The sequence below is a fragment of the Myxocyprinus asiaticus genome, chromosome 29 (assembly GCF_019703515.2).
Source record: "Myxocyprinus asiaticus isolate MX2 ecotype Aquarium Trade chromosome 29, UBuf_Myxa_2, whole genome shotgun sequence".
Taxonomy (NCBI): domain Eukaryota; kingdom Metazoa; phylum Chordata; class Actinopteri; order Cypriniformes; family Catostomidae; genus Myxocyprinus; species Myxocyprinus asiaticus.
This window is the reverse complement of record NC_059372.1, coordinates 25749122-25770752: the sequence shown is the minus strand read 5'-3', so window position 1 is coordinate 25770752 and position 21631 is coordinate 25749122. Positions and strand designations below refer to the sequence as shown.

Genomic DNA, 21631 nt, shown 5'->3' with positions numbered 1-21631 from the left:
TTGACTTAAGACCTTATGGAAGTCGATCAAACAAAGGTTTTGATTGTTTTAATCTAATGGGGTGAGAATGAAAAGCCTGGCACTCTGAGTGTCTGTTTGTCTTACCCTCTGCTTTTTGTGATTGGTCGAAAAAAACTTGCTTGTTCCCCTCCATGGCCACATGAATAAAAGAAGACTGCGAGAGCCTATCGGCGCGCGGGACACCCCTCCTACACCGCGCGCTAAAGTTGTCCACTTCAACTGCTCCCAACCCCTTAGCAGACTTTGTCATCCAAAACTATCAGAGCTTTTAAGAAAACACTGCAAAGAATTAAGTAACCTTTGTTCACTCGAGAGCATTTGGAGAACCCCCTCCTTGGCGCGCGCTGCATCTTGTTCCTAGTTGTTTCACGCATGCCCCCCTCCGCACGAGAAGACAGAAGTATTTCTCTTTTTGTATTTTTCCCCCCAATTTTTTATGAGGTCTCACATCTCCGCAAAGGTGTGGTTGGATAACATTTTTTATGTTCCCCTTTTTAAAAAAAGAAGGACTCCAGAACAATTTTAGTCAAGGAAACATTCACCAAGTCTGGACTTGCTTGAGCAGATTAAACACCAGCCGTATTGTGCCTCGTCAGATATTAAAAGTAGAATGTCATCTTTACCGGGAACAGTACCACGAATGATGCGACCGGCTCCTGGACAAAACTATCACCGCACTGGATTTCCCCTGGAAGGTTGGTTGGACAGGTGTAGGATAACCTACACTATTTATCAATTATATTCTACTGATATACAAGTCAGGTAGGCCTACACAGTAGACTGTAAGGTTGATATGTTGTACATTTTGTTCAATATGTTGTAAAAACACTTTCGTTCTCGGCTGTATTTAGACCATAATGTTCTCAATGGCCAAATTGACTTTTCGTTTCTGACAGTTTAAACAATTTTTAGTATAAGTTCGATTTGTTTTTTTGTTTTTGTTTCCTTGATGATAAAATGGTTTATTCATATTTAGTGCATCAGAATAATAATAATAGCTAATAATAATAACTATAATAAAAGAAACCATTTCCCCCCAATACCATTTTGTTTGGCAGACAAGGTTCGTGTTTAAGTGGCTCAAATAAACTTCCAAACACAAAGCCTGCATGTCGCTGTAGGATTTGTTGAAGTGGTCTAGGGGCGCGAAGGAAACCAGTGTGCATATCAAAGGATTATACTAATATTGGAACAACATGAATGCGAATAATGAAGCAGGACGCGTCCACGGCTTCTGAAGGCCGATTGGACACATTAACCCAAAAGAAATCTAGACCTTTTCATCAAACTAACAGAAAACACAATTGTTGTTGGATCTCAGGATGCGTGAGAATTTTGAACAACTTTTAAGTTTATAATAGGAAGACCATCAATTAAGTTCAATTTAATCAATGTAAGCTATTTATTTTTTGGGGAATTTCTGTTGATTAGCCTACAAGGATAAAAATAATTTTGTTCTTTTAATCAGTGTATTTTAACACAAATAATTTATTTAGCCTATAAAGTTTAATTACACTATTTCTAAGTTAACTGAGTGTTTTTCGCGTTCTTAAAACAGGGCTTGATCTAAGATACAGGATACATTTTTTTTTGGATAAATATTTGTATAGAAGATTTTAGTCCGTCTTTTGAGGAATAGTCGTACGCATTTTTAAGAGTCGTAATTAAAGAAATCGGAAGTTTCAGTGAAGTTAGATTTCATTCCCGTTTCTTTACCGCACAGTTTCAACTCCTCTGGGTCAAGGTCGGGTGAATCAACTTGGCGGAGTATTCATCAATGGCAGACCTTTGCCAAATCATATCCGCCACAAAATAGTTGAGATGGCTCACCACGGCATCCGTCCCTGCGTGATCTCCCGACAGCTTCGCGTTTCCCACGGTTGTGTGTCCAAAATCCTTTGCCGGTATCAAGAAACTGGCTCGATCCGTCCTGGAGCAATAGGAGGAAGTAAACCTAGAGTAAGTACATTATTATTATTATTATTATTATTATTATTATTATTATTATTATTATATTGTAGGATATTTTCAATGGAAAAAATTAAATAAAAAAGGAAGATTAGTAAATAGAATATTTAGCACGAGCACGATAATGTTCTAAAAGGTATTCTACTCTTTCTTTTCCCATCTCCCGTCCTCTCTATTTTCCCTTCTCTTCGTATCTTGTACTTTCTTGACCTCTCAATTAAACACAAAAGCAGGTGGCAACACCCGACGTGGAAAAGCGAATAGAGGAATATAAGCGCGAAAATCCTGGTATGTTCAGTTGGGAGATTCGGGACAAACTTTTGAAAGACGGTGTGTGTGACAGAAGTACAGTTCCCTCAGGTGAGCCCTCAACTGGTAAGCAGCCCCTCTTTTTATCATGTCAACATTTTATCACTCCTCTGGGTCTTATTGATTTACTGATATAATATATCTGCTTTAATTGCAAAATATTGATGTTGACTATTTATAATAATAATAATAATAATAACAATAATAACAACAACAACAACAACAACAACAACAATAATAATAATAATAATAATAATAATAATAATAATACTATAGTTTAATTATTTGGGCGTATGTTCACAATGTCTTCTTATTTTTATGTAATCTTTCATCAGTAAGTTCTATTAGTCGGGTTCTCCGCGCGCGGTTTGGCAAGAAAGACGACGAGGACGATTGCGACAAAAAAGATGACAGTGGGGAGAAAAAAACTAAACACAGCATTGACGGCATACTGGGAGACAAAGGTAAATACATTCAGTATTCCTCTGATTGCATCATGCAAAAAGCATCTAAAAGCTTGTCCAAATAAACGTTGCACGTGAACTATTTTAAAGATGTGGTTGCACGTTAAATCGGTGTGCGCTATTTGTGTCCGTGCTTTCCTAAACGCTTGTAATTTCTCGGCCTGTTGAACTGTCATTTAGTCATTTGATTTAGTTGGTATTTATATTGGCCCTGACGGGGGGTAGCCTATTTAGGCCTTGATCTCTTTGTACAACAGACTCATTTGACGCTGAGAAAACGGTAACTGACAGATGACCGGTGTGGCAATCAATATCAATTACAGACCATAGGTTCAACGTTGCCCGCTGGTTCTCGCGATAATTCGGCACGCTTATTCGCAAGTTAACAGACATTTCAATCTGGCACGGAGTGAAGAGTATTTCCCGTAAAAATATTGTAATGCTGTAAACTGTCATCTGGATTATTTTTATTGTACGCTATTATAAAATATAGCAGAGTATTTTTATTAGCAAATGTAGACAGAGTAAAGGTTTTTACAAAATTTTAAAAGCAATATTACAAAACATTGCCGTTTTTGTCCTGTGTCTTTCTTAATCTTGAAGATGAACTTCAGTCCAAAGATCTCTGCTTCACTGAAGCTCTTTTGGAGCAAAGAGTCTGTGCTACAAAGCAAAGCCTAAAAGCAAGGCTTCGAAAGATGGAATGGATCCTTTCACATTTAAAAATCCATAAAGGGAGGGGAAAACTTTTAACAAAAGGCCAAGAGGGGAACTATAGAGAGATGAATTATTCAATACACCCTTCTGGTAGATAGTTTTGTAATATTATGGTATCGTCTGTAGAAATAGAATGAGATTTTTGAGGGTGCCAAATGTTTTATTCTTGTTTGAAAATGCCCACTGCTCTTTTTGGAATCACTATTGTGTTTCTTAGCTGACGTTTAGAGAAGTGGTGTAGAGGTGTGGTGCTCGTTTCGTCGTTAAGCTTATGTTATTTAAACATCCGTTAGGTCAGTTCTAATGCAACCTCATCGTAAATGTACTTTCTTGTTGTACATACACTGAATAATGAGAGATGAAATGTTTTCAAATCTGAAATGTTGCAAAAAAGCATTTCGTTTGTGCACTATTGAAAGTGGCTTGATGCATAACTCTATACACAACTTATCTCAGGAGCCAACATTTGTGTTTATGCGAATATGTGCGTGCGGGCATACTAAACGCCTTTAACACCAACCTCTGTGGACAGGCGTTGTGCTCAAGGTGTGCGCGAGCGACTGACACAATTCAAAGGCCAGCATGCAGGAGCCAAGGCGAATGGATTAAGAATATACGAAGTGACAGTCCATGATTAGGAATGTCTGCCACTGCCCTAGAACAATTTCAAAACACAGTGCATTAAGAAAAGGCATATTTCAAACTGGTGCATGGATGTCTGCCAGGATTCATACACCACATACAGTACATTCGTGTACTAATGAATAATGTTTATTTACATGTTGAGTCTCCAAATTCACTGCACATTTGTCTTACATTTTGTCATATGTATTTCCACACTTTAAGCTGTACGGTGTCATGCAAATGCGATGGAGCTTTAATGCAACCTTTTTCAAGATTTTTCTTGGGGGTTGTTTCACTTGATCATCCGACTGGCATTTAATAATGTTAAGACTTATTAGAGTTCGTAATGAAAACGTGTCTTTTGAACAAGCGGCTGTGTTGGAGATGGGTGTAATAGCTCACAGGCATAGTAGAAACTTATTTATCCCCAATCAGCTCTTACTCGCCGAGTTTCAAGCACAGCGTTATTTTGAAGGGTTTTAAAGCAGATTAAATTGAGCCTTTTCTTTCTCTTCGCTTTCATCTTTATACGGCCCTCACTGACTAGCCTACGGCACAAATTCATCAGATTTCACGTTTTGCTCACACTTGTTAGGGATTCATAGATTTTATTTGATAATATTGCTTTATTGTATTTTGTGGATTATTTGAGTTGATTTGATGCACAAACAGTAATGGAAAATGAAAGAGACTCCAAGCACACAATTTGTGGACAAATAGAGCATTTTGTTTTATTATTATTATTGTGGGGGTGAAATTATTGAACAAAGACAAGTGTGCCCTGGCTCCTTAACTAAGCCAAAACACTGCTGTTTGTTCATAATCATGCAGGTTTAAAACATAAATTGAGCTATTTGTCCATGTGATCCTTTTGAAATGAGCTGAAATGCAGGGTCTGTCCCCAAAGCATATACCTGTCATGATGTATTGTATTGAACGAATTTGGCGTCTCTGTGCTGTTGGCTGTGCTTTTATTTTTCACGTTCTGAAATGCACTCTCCTTTTGAGAACACCTAGGCTGAAGACAGAGAGGCGCGTGGACCACATGTTTTACTCGACCAATAAACATCTGGCTCATTTGTCCAGAGGGGGAAAAAAAAAACAGTTGTCGACCAATTAACGGAGATTTACCGATTCTCCATTTGACATAAATTGATTTAACCAACGAATCCCACAGAAGACACCAATTTTAGCAACAAATCGTTGGAGTACCTGAATTTTTTTTTCCTGATCTGAGTGGTTGACTAGGAAATAATAAAAAGACTGTGCAAGGCACTGATGACTCTTTCGACCCTAGGGTGGCACAACGCTTCGACCATTCAATTAAGTCGTTAAGCGTTAAGTGACCACGCTGAATGTGAATCTGTATGGCTGGAGAAGAGGAACAGATTCAAACAAGGCTATTATCACAATATTTAGAGAATCGTGAACAAGGCACATCGAATAAAATCGAATGAAGTAATATGATTTTATAGCCTACCGCTTAATGAGCAAACCAGTTTCGAGAAAACCGCAAAAGACCAATTACATCGAGAAAATGAAAAGCTGAAATAAGTCTCTTTTAAAGAAAAGCGACCATAGGATGATTCGGGAGACCACTTTAAACAAATCCATCTGGAATGGAGAGAGAGAGCGAGAGAGAGAAAGAGAGAGAGAGAGAGAGAGAGAGAGAGAGAGAGAGAGAGAGAGAGAGAGAGAGAGATGTAGTTAAAGTATGGGGAAGTTATTTAGCTATTAATATATTTTTTTCCTCAGGCTTCGAGAGTCACTCCATCTGCACTTTCTCGCAGCTATTTGGCTGGGCTGAAATTGAGGGAGACCCAAATGTTGGGAAGAGATAACACAATCATCACAGCCACGGTCCTGCGCTCTGCATCAATGTATTAAACTCGGATTAACCTCCCATTTCCCCACACTGCTACCCAACACATTTCGGTGGAATTTTGTATAGAGGGCGTGTTTTTGTAAAGAAAATATGAAATAATTTATTATTCTTATTATAGCACTCATATTACTGTTTATTTACACAATTGATCGATTACTACAAATGAACTACATGTTAATGTGCTAATATTTGGTACAATTTTCTTGTAATTATATAGCTACATTATCATTATAGAAATTAATTACAGTATACTGGAAAATGCACTTTTAGCCCATTGTAAAATGTGGTTATGTGCTGGTACCTAAGGAGTTATTTCTACTTGATCTAACCCTTAAATTACTTTAGTTGGTGTAACCTAATACAGAGAGGGCCTCGTTTGCCCAAAAGCATCGTTACCTAAGTAGATCGTAGAATCCAACTTACGATTCATCTTAGTTTTTCAGCCCCTTTCCCAAAAGCATTGTAACTTAAGTAGTACTTGAAAATGCTCGTAGTGCTCTGGAGTAATCGCAAAGAGCATCTACACTTTATGCTGAGACTTTAATATCAGGTTATATGTGTTTTATTTATTTTTTATTTTAAAAGACAATTCTAATAATAATAGTTATAATAATAATAATAATAATAATAATATAGAAATGCATAGGTTAAAATAGTGTAAATGGATGCATAGATTAATTAGTAAACAAATAAAGTTATTTGTGTGGACTAGTTGGACAAGTGGGTAACAACAAAGTGGTGGCATGATTGATGCCGACAACTAATATGAGAGAGAGAATAAAATAGTCATTATCTTGCTACCATGCATTAAAATCGTCTGTATATAATTGCTCATCATCCTACATTTACATTTATTCATTTGGCAGAGGCTTTTATCCTGTCTCCTCTTCCTCCAACACACTCTCACTGCGAAATCGTAAGAATTCGAACGACTTTTCTAAATTAATGAGATAGGGTTGTCTGTCACACACAACAGCTTCCTATCATGTTTACACACTCTACTGATTGGTTAAGTTTAGATAAGGGTTTGGGTAAGGGCATAACATTAATAAGCATGTCCTTAATGCCTCATGTGTGAAACACACCTTACTTCCGCATTAGACATCCGGAAATTTGCACGTGATGAAATCGTATGAGTTTATGCGAACAACATCGTGGGACATCACACCAAATAGCAACCTGGTAAATTATGTAGGACTTTTCATGAGATCAGGTTGTCTTCCTCTCTGACACCAAAGGCTCTCTCCCAGCACTACAAGTTGTGTAGCACGAGACATGCAGCATTACTGTCACCTTTATCATTTTTGGGAGTTTTGGGAGCAGACCTCTGCTTTATAGGTGAATGTCCCAGTAATGCGCTTCTTCCAAACATCTACTTTTTTTGCGCTCAGGGATAACAACTTGAACCTCGTAATATTCAATGAATGCTTGTTATTAGCAGGATCATACACAGGGCCTCCGTTGTCTTCACTAATCCTGGAAGCTTTTATCCAGAGGAATTTGTGAAAACGAAATATTACAAATGCACACCTGATTATGGAAGCAGATTGTGTAAAAGAAAAAGATCGTTCTGCACAAAATTATTGTAAAAACAATATGTAAATATGCATTTAATTAGGTCGAATATTTAAGAAAATATTTTAAAACAAATGTCAGCGAGGTAAATTAGAAATGACTGTAAAGTTAGGCATAAATGTAATGAAGTTGCAATGACGAGCAGCACTATATGGTCACATTTCAGCACTGCTATATGTTACCTGATTTTTAAGTTACCTGACAATTCTTTTTTTACAGTGTTAGAATTAGAATACACACAATATGACTAAAGCGCTTTTGGTAGTATGATGGACAATAACAATTCTACAAATTAATAGAATAAGTCTGACGTTCTTAGTGTGACGTTTGTAAAACCATCTCATTGCAAGGGTATGAGACCATCTGTGAAATATAGGCTACTAATCCAGAGATCTTTATTTTCCAAATGTTCACCACGGATCAAGTTCATACAAAACTAGACCTGCACTAAATCCAGATCCTTAATTCGTGGATCGAATCAAATAATAATAATAATAATAATAATAAACGTCAAATCATGTCTCCTGTTTTTCCTTACTTCTTTTGACAGCTTTGCTGTGCTTTTATTGTTTCTTAGGCTACATTGCTCTATTGCATCGATTTTGGTTAACGCCTAAACTTAATATTTTTATTTGGTTATTTATTTACGAAAGTCGTTCTTTTTAGTGGATAGCCTACTGCCCATAAATGAACGAACAAAACCTAAGTGTCCGAACAGCTTGTCATCGGTCAATCAAGTGACATTTGACATTAATCATTTTGAAAACTCCCAAAGACTTCGTCCTCTTGCACAGAATATTAATTTGCAATTATTTTCAACAGCTTTTCTGACCTGTTAACCTGGGGCGGACCTTGTAGATGCCATAAAGAGGATTTTCTGGTGCGTTTCAGATGTTTAAGGGAAAGAGGAAGAAAAAGAAAAAAATAGAAAGTATGTGCAGAAAAGTAGAGGCGTCTGGAGGAAATTGAGAGGCTTATAGTCTTTGATCCTTGGGTGCTTTTTCTTATCGGAAACATTTGTGGTGACACCACGACAATGGGAGTTCAGCATATTACAGACTGCCAGTAACACTTTCAAGACGGCCTGTCTATTAATTAAAGTATTTCTCGCCATGTGGGACAAGGACTATCTTAGTGCACATATTGCTATGCGAATGGCTTTATGGATCTCTCGTTTTTTTTTTAATAGGGACAATCTCCAGTTTCGGCCTACTTAGTGAAATTCAAAAGTCTTCTGTAGAAGACATGCGGATGTTTTCTTCACATATAAAAGCAAGCTCATAATCCATTCCCACTCAATAACTTCGTTTTCGCCAAAAATAAAATGTAACCTCACAAGGTTTCAATAAAGCCCCACCAGCTATGACATGAAATAGCCTACCTGTAACTTGCACAATTACTACAATTAGATGGTCTATAATGCATGCCATTCACAGAGATGGCACTGCGCTGTAGAGTGGGGGGCATCCTGTTAGAGCAGAAGAACAAAACGAACAAACGACTGGGGAAAACTCATGCTGACACCAATAGAAGTATTGGCCTCCGGGCTTCCTATGTAATGTCACAAAAGTGTTTCTGATGCCCTGGACTCGCCATCTTTTTAGTGCTGTACACTGCCCCATAAAATTGGAAGCCCACGGAACTCTTGGTGACCCCACATAAAGACTTGGATGTCTTTGTCATTCATTGGGCCAAGATTAGAAATTGGAATTGGTAGAGGAACAGTCAATATTTAAAAAATTTTTTTAAAAGAAGATACAGTATTTGGCTATATGGGAACAATTACGCTAATTAATGAGCTGAGAATCAAAACAACAAACGACTAAATTAATCTTAAAATATAAAGATTCTTATGAGCTCCAACTGATAAAAAATAAGTCATATTTCGGCATACATAATAGATTTACCAAACAAAGAATTTTGAAGAAGTATGAAGCCTAATTGCCCATATTTATGGACGTTCAATTTAAGAAAACGAGCAAAGGCTAGCAAACCTTCATCGTAATATTTGACTTGTTGATTTTGATCTTATTGTTCGTATCGCTTTCAAACCAGCTTTAATTGCCTCTTTGGGAATACAAATATACGAAAAGAGGAGTTTACAAAGGGGGGGTTGGATTGGTGGAATTGCTGCCCACTCCTTTACCATGGAGTGTTCAGTAGCCATCCCTTAATCCTACTTTCATTTTGCCGACAAATGCCAAGAATCCTGTCTGGAGACCCAATGGGAGACTGATCAGCTATAACAAAAGGGAATCCTTCCACAAAGCAGCAGTGCCAAACGTGGTTCAGGGCACTCATAAACAGACTAAAAGTAAAGCCACCTTTGCCCAGTGTTGTACAAAGTAGCCAATCATCACACTTAAAGATACCTTTATGGAAGTTGACTAAATATTACACATATGATCCGTTCTCGATGAAAGGCGGGAGACTTGAACAAATCTTACTGCACATCACTTAATCAGTAATTTACAACGTTCACAACATTTAAAACAAAAACGTATCAGTTCATTTATAAACAAGAATAAAAATGTGGAGACACAACACGTGTTGTCACGTCCCTCTCTTAATTTGGTTACGGAAACGAACCGTTTAGTCCGCTTTTTGAACCGATTTGACCGATTAAAATAATTCAATTGAAAAGGTTTGACCTAGCGCGTGCAGTTCACATTTGCGGCTGTGTTACTTTTTTTCTTTTCTTTTTTCTTTTTTTTCTTTCTTTTTGCGGTGGTGTTCAGTCGCAAAAGTAACAAAAGGGTCTGGAGAAACATTCTGGAGTAAAAGTATTAATTTCTTAAAAGTGAAAGTCAACAGAAATATTTCACTTTTGTCTTTGTGTCATCTTGGACTTACACTGACACCTAGCGGCTTGGATGCAGCATCATTTAAAATCAATAGTTTTCAGTTTCAGATGCCGTTGTAGAAATTTAGTTTTCACAGTCAGCCATGATTACTTTAATCAATGAGTGAAAGTGTAAAATAACAGGACGGTTACTGAGATTAATTTGTATTAATTTGTTGTATTCAGCTGGTCATGTGATTCTAACATGGCAGCCCCCATGTGCGGATCCTCTCCATGTAGAACAAAACAGCTTTAATAAGGTTACTGATATAACTGGAGTCTTCATTTTTATGTGAGTGCTCAAGATTTCCTGCATATATTGCAAAATTACAATTTATGTCTTTAGGACTTAAACTTTACTAAAGGAAAAAAGTCCTACTTTACTTAGGAAAAAATTACTGAGTGCACCTTTATGTACAGCAACGAAGTATTTGTACTTCGTTAGGCCTATACACCTCTGCTCTGTCTTTGCCGATAGGTAACGTAAAGACCCACATACTGTATATGTTTGGGAAAATGACCATTTGTTTAGGCACTGTTTATTCACTGCAGTGTACAATAGCTTAATAAACTCCATAAAAAAAATAAAAAAATAAAAAATAAAAAAAAAACTCTCACAAACAAGCTAAATTCTATTATAATATTTTAAGTGATTCAATTATTCCTTTTGAAAACATCCTGATTGCATGTGTCTAATATTGTTTAAATATTTAGAGAGTTTAGAGATTTTGTCTTAATTGAGAATCAGCTGATATTTTTAGTAACACTATGTAAACACTATGTAGTTATTCAGGCTAAGGCCTAAGACATTTATAAAAAAAAAAAAAAGTAGCCTAATTAAATTTAAGCATTGTCTCTGACTAAAATCCCATCAAGATTCGTGTAATGGAGGCCATTAATTAACATTTAGCTCATTAATTATCGTACGCACAAATCTACCATGTGGTGTTGGGGAGATAGAGAGTTTTAATGTGTTTCAAGGTGCACCTTTTTCAGTTTTATTTAAAAAGTCAAGTCCTCCATTCTTCTGTGAATTAACTTTTGTTCCCTCAGTGGTTTGCTTTTTTGTTTGACCAAAAATTATTCTGATGTCTGACAGCCCTCTTTCCTGATTTAAAGACAGTCACTTCAAAAGGCAGAAAGAATAGGGATAAAAGAACCGTCTGTTATTTTGTGTCTTCGGCCTCTCTGCACTGGCTATTCAGGCAAGTTGATGAACTCCTCCAAAAGTTTATTAAGAGGAGCAAAACAATAGAGTCTAAAGCCTTTAGGCAGCCAGAAGAGACAGTTTATAAACTAGCTGCCATTGTTCCTCAAAGGCAGATGCATGAATGCCTTTGAATGGGCTCCCTCAAACTGACACGATCAAGCTAGACAACAGAGTGTTAAAAGGGACGGACTTTCTTTCTGCTGCACAGATTTGTATTTATTTTTTTGCATTAATGTACATCTGCGGTAGGAGGGGTCCAAGCTGGACGAGCCCAGTCAATACCCAAACCCACAGCTTTTGGGCTGTTTGAAGTAAAGTCCTATGTTCTGCACGCCCTCAGTGGGCTGCAGGTGTCACAAGCCTGAGAGAAATATGGTAATCTAAGTGCACAAGAAACGAGTCACCCTACTTCTGACGTTTTAAACAGAGCATTTTCCAAGTGAATGATTTGAAATTGGCTATTTGTAGGGTTTGGATTTTGTCTCAATGCATGCAATGGGATTTACAGGGCCTCCATGTAAAGGTTTAACATTTTTAAAACGTAGACAGGCGGCATGTTTAATTTTTCAACTTTCAAGCCATCTTTGGTTACATAGTAGCCTACTGCTTGGATAAAATATATAATCTTTCAAAATAATATAAAAAACAAAATTATCTTTGAATGCTCATTTGCAGTTTAAAGAGCATAAGCTCCAAAAAAAAAAAAAAAAGAGAGACAAAAAATTAAGTAAATTATTTTAACTGATACTTCTTGGCAGTGTCCAGTGTACATTTTATTTTAATCTTAAATTGTCAATTTAACCAAGATAAAAGTAAATATAGAATCATGAGTGCATTGAGCTACTTGAGTCAAATCAAATTACAAGTGAATACACCTAGCACAAAAAAAATGATCATAAATATGACATGACAATACAAAGTACAATACAACATACAGTAACAATAATTATAATAAATAACAAGATATAATAAACAAAATCCCTCTCTCACAGGTAAGGTAATTTTGATCTCCCATCTACAATTGAAATGTTTAGAGAAATGACCCGGGAAAGACAGGGATGCCCACATAAATGGCAACATTGTCAACCATGGCTGGTGCTACCACTGGATATTTCAGCCGGTGAGTTTACCAGGGCAGGGTGAGGCAGTCAGAGGTGGAAACAAATAGAGGACCAGATCGAAGTTAAGAGAAGATTTCATTATGTGGAGTCTATAATTGAGGATGATCGTTCTTTAAATAAAAAAATGCTACTTTGTTAGTTTTCCCATCACGAGCCATCTTGTTTCCTTTTCATTGTAATTTTATCTTTGTTTTGCACTTCCATTCATTCTTGCTGTCTATCTTGCTATTTTCAAAAAACCTTATTTACTTGGCTTTTTACACTAACAAGATATCATGTTATTTATTCATGTCTATAATTAGTTATTTATTGAGGACCAAATAGACCAGTGAAACTTAAGAGAGCACACATTGCAGTTTTTTGACAGGAGAAGTAATTACATTCTCCTCTGGCCCACAATGTAGACTCTGTTTAGACGTGAAGAAAAGCAATGTAGTTTTGGCTGGAAATGTACTAGTAACTGAATGGTATTCCTATTGTCAGCTTCAGAAACAGAATGATGGGCACAAACAAGCAATTTCCATGTTACCATCACTATTATCATTATTAAACTGTTAAGTTAAACTGTTAGACATCAGATAATATGATACTTGTTGTCATGTTTTTTGCAATTCAGGCTTGTTGGATAAAACACCATTAAGATTTTAAGGAACTTATGATCGTATATACACTCACTGAGCACGTTATTAGGAACACTACAGTCCTAATAAAGTACCTGACGAGGTCTTCTGCTGTTGTAGCCCATCCGCCACAAGGTTCGACATGTTGAGATGCTATTCTGCTCACTACAATTGTACAGAGTGGTTATCTGAGTTACCGTAGCCTTTCTGTCAGCTCGAACCAGTCTGGCCATTCTCCGTTGACCTCTCTCATCAATAAGGCGTTCCTGTCTGCAGAACTGCCCCTCACTGGATGCTTTTTGTTTTTGGCACCATTCTGAGTAAACTCTAGAGACTGTTGTGTGTGAAAATCCCAGGAGATCAGCAGTTACAGAAATACTCAAACCAGCCCGTCTGGCACTAACAATCATGCCACAGTCGAAATCACTGAGATCACATTTTTCCCCATTCTGATGGTCGATGTGAACATTAACTGAAGCTCCTGACCCGTATCTGCATGATTTTATGCATTGCACTGCTGCCACACGATTGGCTGATTAGATAATCACATGAGTGTAAAAATACCTTCCTTTCAGAACAATGTTAACAACAGTCTAATTTAATTTAATTAAATGAATCCATTAACTTGATGAATGACCTTGGGATGAAATCACCTGTATTTAGAACACTGTGAAAGACTGTTGATTTGACCATTGTTGTTTTGGCCTTGGGCAATGGTTTAGTCACTTAATGATGATTAGTGATTGCTTGGCTATAATTGTTTACAGCATTGCACTACTCTGTTGAACTGTCTGTTGCTGTAGAGCACAATTCAGTACAGTTTGCAGGTACTATGAATTAATTTGTGTTTGACACAAGTTTGAAGAAGTATAAAATTCCTTTTACCTTAAATTTAACAAAACATCTCATGATGGAAGTTATGTGTCATTTCCATAATATGCATCAAGAATAGAAATACACAGAAAATTCTGGCCAATTTAGATGACAATAGAAGCTTGGCCCATGTAGGTAACAGTGGTTAAGTAGGGAGGGTAATTGTGCTGCATCAGTCCTGTGATTAGTGCCGAACAACATAGACCAATGGCTTAAAAATCACCATCAGCCCACGCTACTTATGGCCATAAAATTTCCCATTTTATGCTCTTTAGCGGCCTCACCCCGAGATTCTTCATTAGCTTTATTTATATGTGTGTTTTGCACTTGCACAAAGACAATAAACATGTTCCTAGAGTGTTGCAAATCAGAAATTTGCTCAGATTTTTTCCACCAACTTAAATTGTGAATGTGCTGGGCAGTGTGAGAGCTGCGAAGGGGCCAGGCAGCTGTGAGTGAGTCTACCCGCTCCCCTCTCCCCACACAGGCTTCAAACAGGGCACTTGTCGTACATTTTTAACTAATGGGCTTATTTATGCAGCCATTGTCAGTTTCTCTTCAGGCTACTCTTTCCACATTGACTTTTTTCTCTCTCCCTCAAGTATACAAAAGCAAGTACTGCTGACTAGCTTTTCTTCTATTTTGCATCTGTTGATATGAGATTTGCCATTAAAAACAACTGAACTGGATTAGTGCTCTGTTCTGGTTGCAGAGTTTAGTTCTTAGGCCCAATTAAATTGTGTTTACAGGGTTGGCTCATAAAGACATTAGGGCACCTCATTTGTGTTAAGGGTTGCTTTTCACTGAGCTGCGTTTTGACCGACTGCTGAAGAAAAGCTTGCCACTTCCTTAAGAAGCACTATGTGGATGCATTTTGAAAATTTTCTTTTTATCTGATTACTTATCTGCTTTTCTTTTCAAAATAAGATTATGCCTTTATTATTATTTATTTATTTTCACTTTTGGCATTCGTATTTAAGCCTTAGGCTGTCCACTTAGAGCTCAAATTGATATACTAAGATTTATTTCCCATAAGCTAAATCAGTCGTAAAATTGACACTCAGCATTTTTTGGTTTATGCAACTGTTTTATCTCAAGAAGAGACACACGCCACCGCTGTGGGAAAATCGGATAAAGGCTTTGCATGTAATAAATGATAGTTTGCTAAGACATAAAGCCATGATAACACAAACATCTTTGTGAGGATGGAATTTAGTTCAGCTGCAGTTTTACCCTCAGTATTTACAGGAAAGGCCTCACATGAAGAATTATAAAGTTCTCCACAAATATACTTTATTGCAGTAATGCAAGGGAACTGTGGCCAGTTTTCTCCTGGTTTCTTTTTGAACAAATAATATTTATCAGTAACACTTTACAACAAGGTTCCATTCGTTAATATTTGGTAATGCATTAGGTATCATGAGCAAACAATGAACAATATATTTTTTACAGCGTTTATTATTCTTTGATAATGTTAGTTAAGAAATATACAATTGTTCATTGTTAGTTCATGTTAGTTCATAGTGCATTAACTGATCTTAACTAATACAACTTTTAAAATGATTAAATGTTCAAAATTAACATTAACTAAGATGAATACATGCATTATCATGCATATCTCTGGGTACTGTTCATTGTTAGTTCATGTTAACTAATGTTGTTAACTAATGTTAATGAATACAACCTTATTGTAAAGTGTTAACATATGTTTTTTTAATTACTGTTTTTGAAATTGTTATTTAACTCTGCACATATTTTTTAGTGCAATTGTGCAATTGTCTCAACAGATTTAGACCATTTACCATTTACAACACAAATACAATGGAAATTAACGAAGGAGGAGTGTTTGTGCATTTTGTATCAGATATGTTTGTAATATCTTTTGTGTGAAGCAGTTAGGCTTACACACCAGACTCTTTCCCCAGTTGAAATTTGCTGAAGGAGTAGGTATGCTCATGTCTTTTGGTCTTCTCTGACACACATATTAAAGTTTAATAAGCTATAGGCATGCTAGTTTAAACAGCTGATTTTGCATATTTCTCACCTTTTAGATGTTTGATTAAGTTCCACGGTTCTGATTGCTTTTGACCTCAATTAGCAAGATCTCAATCCCAGGAAATGAAAACTCAACATTTAAAAGAAAGAATAAGACTGGATGTAAATGGACACCTTTTCGGTTTCTCACAGGAACTGAATTAGAACTTATCTCCAGCTTCTGTTGACAAAGTTAAGTCAGCACTTCCTACCAAATCGACTGCACTGCACATATCACTACAAGGATTTTCCCCTTAATTGCCGAAAGATCATTTAAGAACCATTTCTGAGTCTTTCTTAATAGCAGTGTAGTGAAATTGAGCTAATACAGTAGAACAGATTTGATATTTATATTCACGTTTTGAGCGGATCTGATAACTTCAGCGAAACGTGATTTCTTTAACACGATGTCTGAAATTTTTCCTGAAGTAGGTCTTATTATCCCAACCTTTACTATGTTCATAGTTTTCCCCTGTTGTTTAGCCTATCTGTCATTAGTTATAGTTTCATTGTCAGAAAACTTTTTCAGTGACCGCATTCCAAAACATTCAAAAGCCATGCTTAGCTCCATTGCACTTTCTCTCTCTGTGCAACCACCCCCTCTCCACTGCTCTTAAATGAATTTATATTCAGGCAGCATTTTCCAGTGGCGTTTGGGCACAGAGAGTCAATATGTCAGCATTTATTGATGCCCCACAGAGCTGCACAGGGTTGTCAACCCTCTTTTCAGGCTTAAATGGCCCCCTAAGGTGCATCTTCTATTGGGCCTGAAAAGCCATGGAGGCCCCTGAGTCTATCTGTTGTTTAAGGTGAGCACACTCTCACACAGACACAGCGGACAAAAAGCCTGCTCAGCCTTCATGCACATGACAAGACTTATAAAAGAGCATCAACCATCACCTCTCCTTCACACCTTCCCTCTCTTTCTCTCAAATGTTTTTCAGTGCTGTAAAAAGAAAGGAGAGCTAATTGTTTGTTGTGGGAGCCAAAATAATGGCGCTTTCCCTCCTTTTTCACTCAGTCTCTGTTTTTAACTGCAGCCACTTCTTTTCAAGGACATTCTTACCCCATGAAATGAAAATTAATGAACATGGAATAGAAAGTGAATTGGAACAGATCGTGTGTTAGCACAGATCCGTTGTGTTTTGATTTTTGTATACAACCTTTGCCTTTATTCTAAAACAAATCTGGTTCAGGCTTATTATGCTTAAGAGTCGTTTTTCTCTTGATTTTTTTAGTTCTTTTTTCAAAAGAATTAGTGCTATAAAAGTAGCACCCAAATGATAAGTTATTCACAATATGAGCATCATCAGTTTTTCGCATGGTCAGGTATTTGATTTTTGATTCGTTTTTGGAATAACCAATTTTTTTAACCCTTTAAGCTCTTAAGATGTTTTTAAAGATTTCCTGTTTCAGTGACATACCCAAAATTAAAGGCTTATAACTCTACAAAAAACCCAAAGAGAGTCAATTGTTTGGTATAATTTTAAAGAAAACCTTTCACATTTTAAAATTATATAGATTATGATAAATTATGGGGCCTGGGTAGCTCAGCGATTATTGACGCTGACTACCAACCCTGGAGTCGCGAGTTCGAATCCAGGGTGTGCTGAGTGACTCCAGCCAGATCTCTTAAGCAAACAAATTGGCCCGGTTGCTAGGGAGGGTAGAGTCACATGGGGTAACCTCCTCGTGGCCATGATTATTGGTTCTCGCTCTCAGTGGGGCGCATGGTAAATTGTGCGTGGATCGTGGAGAGTAGCATGAGCCTCCAATTGCTGGGAGTCTCTGCGGTGTCATGCACAACGAGCCACGTCATAAGATGTGCAAATTGACCGTCTCAGAAGCATTGGCAACTGAGACTTGTCCTCCACCACTCGGATTGAGGTGAGTAACCGTGTCACCACGAAGACCTACGAAGTGGTGGGAATTGGGCATTCCAAAATGGGAGAAAAGGGGATAAAAAAAGTAAAAAATATAAAAAAATATTATGATAAATTACGAGACTCAGCCTAAGAAAAGAAAAAAATAAATAGAGCCAAAATGTACTTTAGTTTCTCTATTTCTGATTTGACATTATTCTGTATATCTCAGGGCATAAATAAGGTTGCTACGAAAAACTGCTTTTGGTTTGTTCCCAATCATATCACCTGTAACTGAGTAAAATGTTGTGTTAATACGACAAAGAAATCAAAAGTTATAGCAGTACAAATATATTTTATCCTAGTTTTCAAAAACATCTCCAAGTGTCCAAAAGCCTCCCTAAACAAGTAAAACATAATACTTGTACATGAGAACTAATTGCACATGCAAATACAACGACTAAAGGTATGTTCTCTCTCCAAAGCATGCAGGCATGAGTAACAGATCGCATTCAGTTCCATTCTGTGTCATCTGAGCCATCACTGAGTCTGTGTCATGTACTTGGCGCCATCTTCTGGTGGCCTTATGTAATTACAGAGAACGATCCTCTCAGCCCATATTTGGATGACTTCCACCTCTGGTTGCAGCGATTTGAGTCCTAATACGATTGGTTTAGCGTTCCATTGACGCTGGACAACGTACTACATAATTTCCGATGAAGTCATCTGATCCAGGAAAGCTAACATGTCTTTAGCAAGATAGCACATAATGTATTGTGTGCACATTGTGCTTCGTGTGGATTATCTAATGATCTATGTGTTCGATTACATTGTGTGTGGGCCCATTTTAATGGAAATCCCCTCCTAATGGTATGCAATATTTTATGTTCTGTTTGTTTTTCCTTGAAGTTAGAAGGGAAAAAAACGGCTTATGAGCAACACCTGTTTACATGTAACATGTACTTTGCTATTACTCACTATATTTTGTATGACAGTAAAATAGGCTGGTTTTATTTTACTCTTTGAGAGCTTTCCAAAGACATGGTCATTTTTATGTTAACATTTTTTTATTGAGTCAAATATTAAATAAAGAACAGCAAAACATATACAAACAGAATCAATACTTAACCCCCACTAATACCCCAATAATACACTAATAAAGAAGAGCTTCTAAGCTTTCAAATTATACCTATTTTCTGTTGGTCAAGACTGTAGTTATTAATATTTTGATCATTGTTTTTTTCTCGATGGGCCCTTTGTGCTAGCCCCCTGTTTCTTCTGCTCTCTGAGGATTTGCTTTACACTAATAAGTAAATCATGGCAGGAGAGGTCCTGAAATTATATTGCACAGAATCAGGTGCACATCATGTAAAATATGAGATTATTATATTTATAATTATACATCCATATGACCAGAGAGGGTATGAACATGTCTGAATGAAAACTCATTTGTTGATAGTTTGAAGGTCCATTCAGGAAAATGATTGCACCTGTGATTCTTTGAATTTTTGACTAAAAGCTAGTGGGGATTTAAAAGATACAGTACATTGATTTTAGTAGCCTATGATGAATAATTAATTTATTATGAAGTAAAAAACCTGAAAAAAGCAGGCAAAAAAGCACTGTTTAATGTTTTGAACAAGCAACTTTTGTTGGGCAATTTAAAACAGAGAATGGTACACCAGCAAATGTAAAATAAAAATAGCCATTTAAAAAAGCTTTATCAAAGATTAGGATGCCAATAACACCAAGGTTGGTTTAAAAACAAATAGGATACTTTTGAAGGACAGAAGAGCTAAACTGATTACCAGTTTGTCTTGTTGGACCCTGCCCTGTTTAATACCACACAAATGAATCTAAATGTGTTGGAAACAAGGAAGCCAGTTGTGTGCCTCAGCTAACTCTTGAAACAACCTGGGAGTAATGTTGTTTTGAGTGCCAGTTCTGATGAAGACAAATGTGTAAATGTTTGGTACCATGCAAAGCTTTGTGGAATGTGCAGCTGTGGAAGGCCACTTTACCCCGGGCCATTTAGCTCTTTACTCTGGGACTGTGGCAGGAGAGGTTAGGGGGAGAGAGAGACCAAGAAAGAGGGGATGAAAATAAAAAGACAACATAGATGAGAAAGAGGTCTGAGTGTGGCCATGATGATGAATATCCCATCTGCTTACTAGTGATGTGGTCTTCAGGGACAGAAGAGAAAAGCTTATGCTGGGTGGTCAGGGCTCCTCTTTGGCCTTGGTCACTCTTCATCCACAGCGGTTAATCACTGTCCTGTGTGTAGCCTCTCTCAAAGACTTTTATGCCCAGCTGTTAACAAAAGCTCTGTCAGGTTGACTGTATAAAGCTCTGTGAATCAGTTCAAAACTGTAACAATAGTTTTGATTATTGGGTACAAGTTTGACCTAAGGGCTTTCAATCAAATTCATATTCTAGATAAATTAGGGCAATTCTGCCCTGATTAACTGCGTTTGATGTGTGAGTGCTATAAATCAGGTTGATCTGATGAGGCACATTCTCTTTTAACCACATGAGACTCAAGCGTGACTGCTGTGTGTATTTTCCAGTTCTCTTTTTGATTTGTAACTAGCACCTAATAAACAAGAAAGAAAAGAATAAATAGTTTTAATAAAAATTATGTCCACATATGTGGACAGCTGGACTAAGTTGTGAAATTTTAAATAATACCAAGCTATAGAAAGTCAGTTTTCTTTTAAACAAATTGTGTATTATGTTTCCAGAAGTGTTGGTTATTCATGTTTTTGAGACGTTACAGACATTACATCAGAAATTAGCATAAATAATTCAAAGTTATGGCCAGCATCATCCAATCACTGCCAACCATGTTAAAATAAAATTATACATTATAAATTCTGAATCTATGTACTGATTACCATTATCCCATGTCATGAAAAGGAATGCATTTACTAATGTTAATGAATAGAACCGTATAATAGGATAAAAAAGTAGTGATAAAAAAAAAAAATAAATAAATAATAAAAAAAAAAATATATATATATATACATAAAACAAAATGTATATTAAAATAAAGTGAAATAACCCACAGATTTGTTAATGTGGAAAGTTATTCAAAACTAACATGTTTTTAAACTTTTGTGGGAATAATTGTCCACAATACACGTATGTGTACATCATAAATGTTTTTAAAGTGGCATATCAAACGAAACTAGAGATGCTACTCTTTACACACAAACAGGTTTCAATTAAAAAACCTAAAGAGGTTTCTTACCAGAGGCACTTTTGTTGGCTCTGCACCTGTAGAAGCACGTCACAGAATTTGACGCCATGCTGTTGTGTCACGTGACTCGGTGCGTCAGATGTTTAACCTTTAAATGACAGTCTAAAGTGTTGTGCACATTCAGTATTCAGTCAGTTTAAATTAATTAAAATTATGCGTTGCATTTAGCAAAGCCAAAATACAACGTACATGCATGTGTACGTGGGGTCGTGTGAGGTTAATAACTGATAGGATGCAAAGAGACTAT

General features: G+C 36.7%; 1 protein-coding gene across 2 annotated transcripts in view; it reads left to right on the top strand.

Annotated features, from left to right (window-relative positions):
• Positions 1-214: 214 nt before the first annotated feature.
• Positions 215-21631, top strand: part of LOC127420460 (paired box protein Pax-7-like) — a 77755-nt gene continuing 56338 nt past the window's right edge. Inside the window, exons 1-4 of one of the 2 annotated variants that reach the window (XM_051662776.1) lie at positions 215-716; positions 1745-1980; positions 2220-2349; positions 2634-2762. In XM_051662776.1, the coding sequence (XP_051518736.1) occupies positions 632-716; positions 1745-1980; positions 2220-2349; positions 2634-2762 (580 nt within the window). In that variant the 5' untranslated portion in view covers positions 215-631. Of the gene's footprint in view, positions 717-1744; positions 1981-2219; positions 2365-2633; positions 2763-21631 lie in introns of both variants that reach the window. The other variant, XM_051662775.1, reaches the window with a different exon arrangement.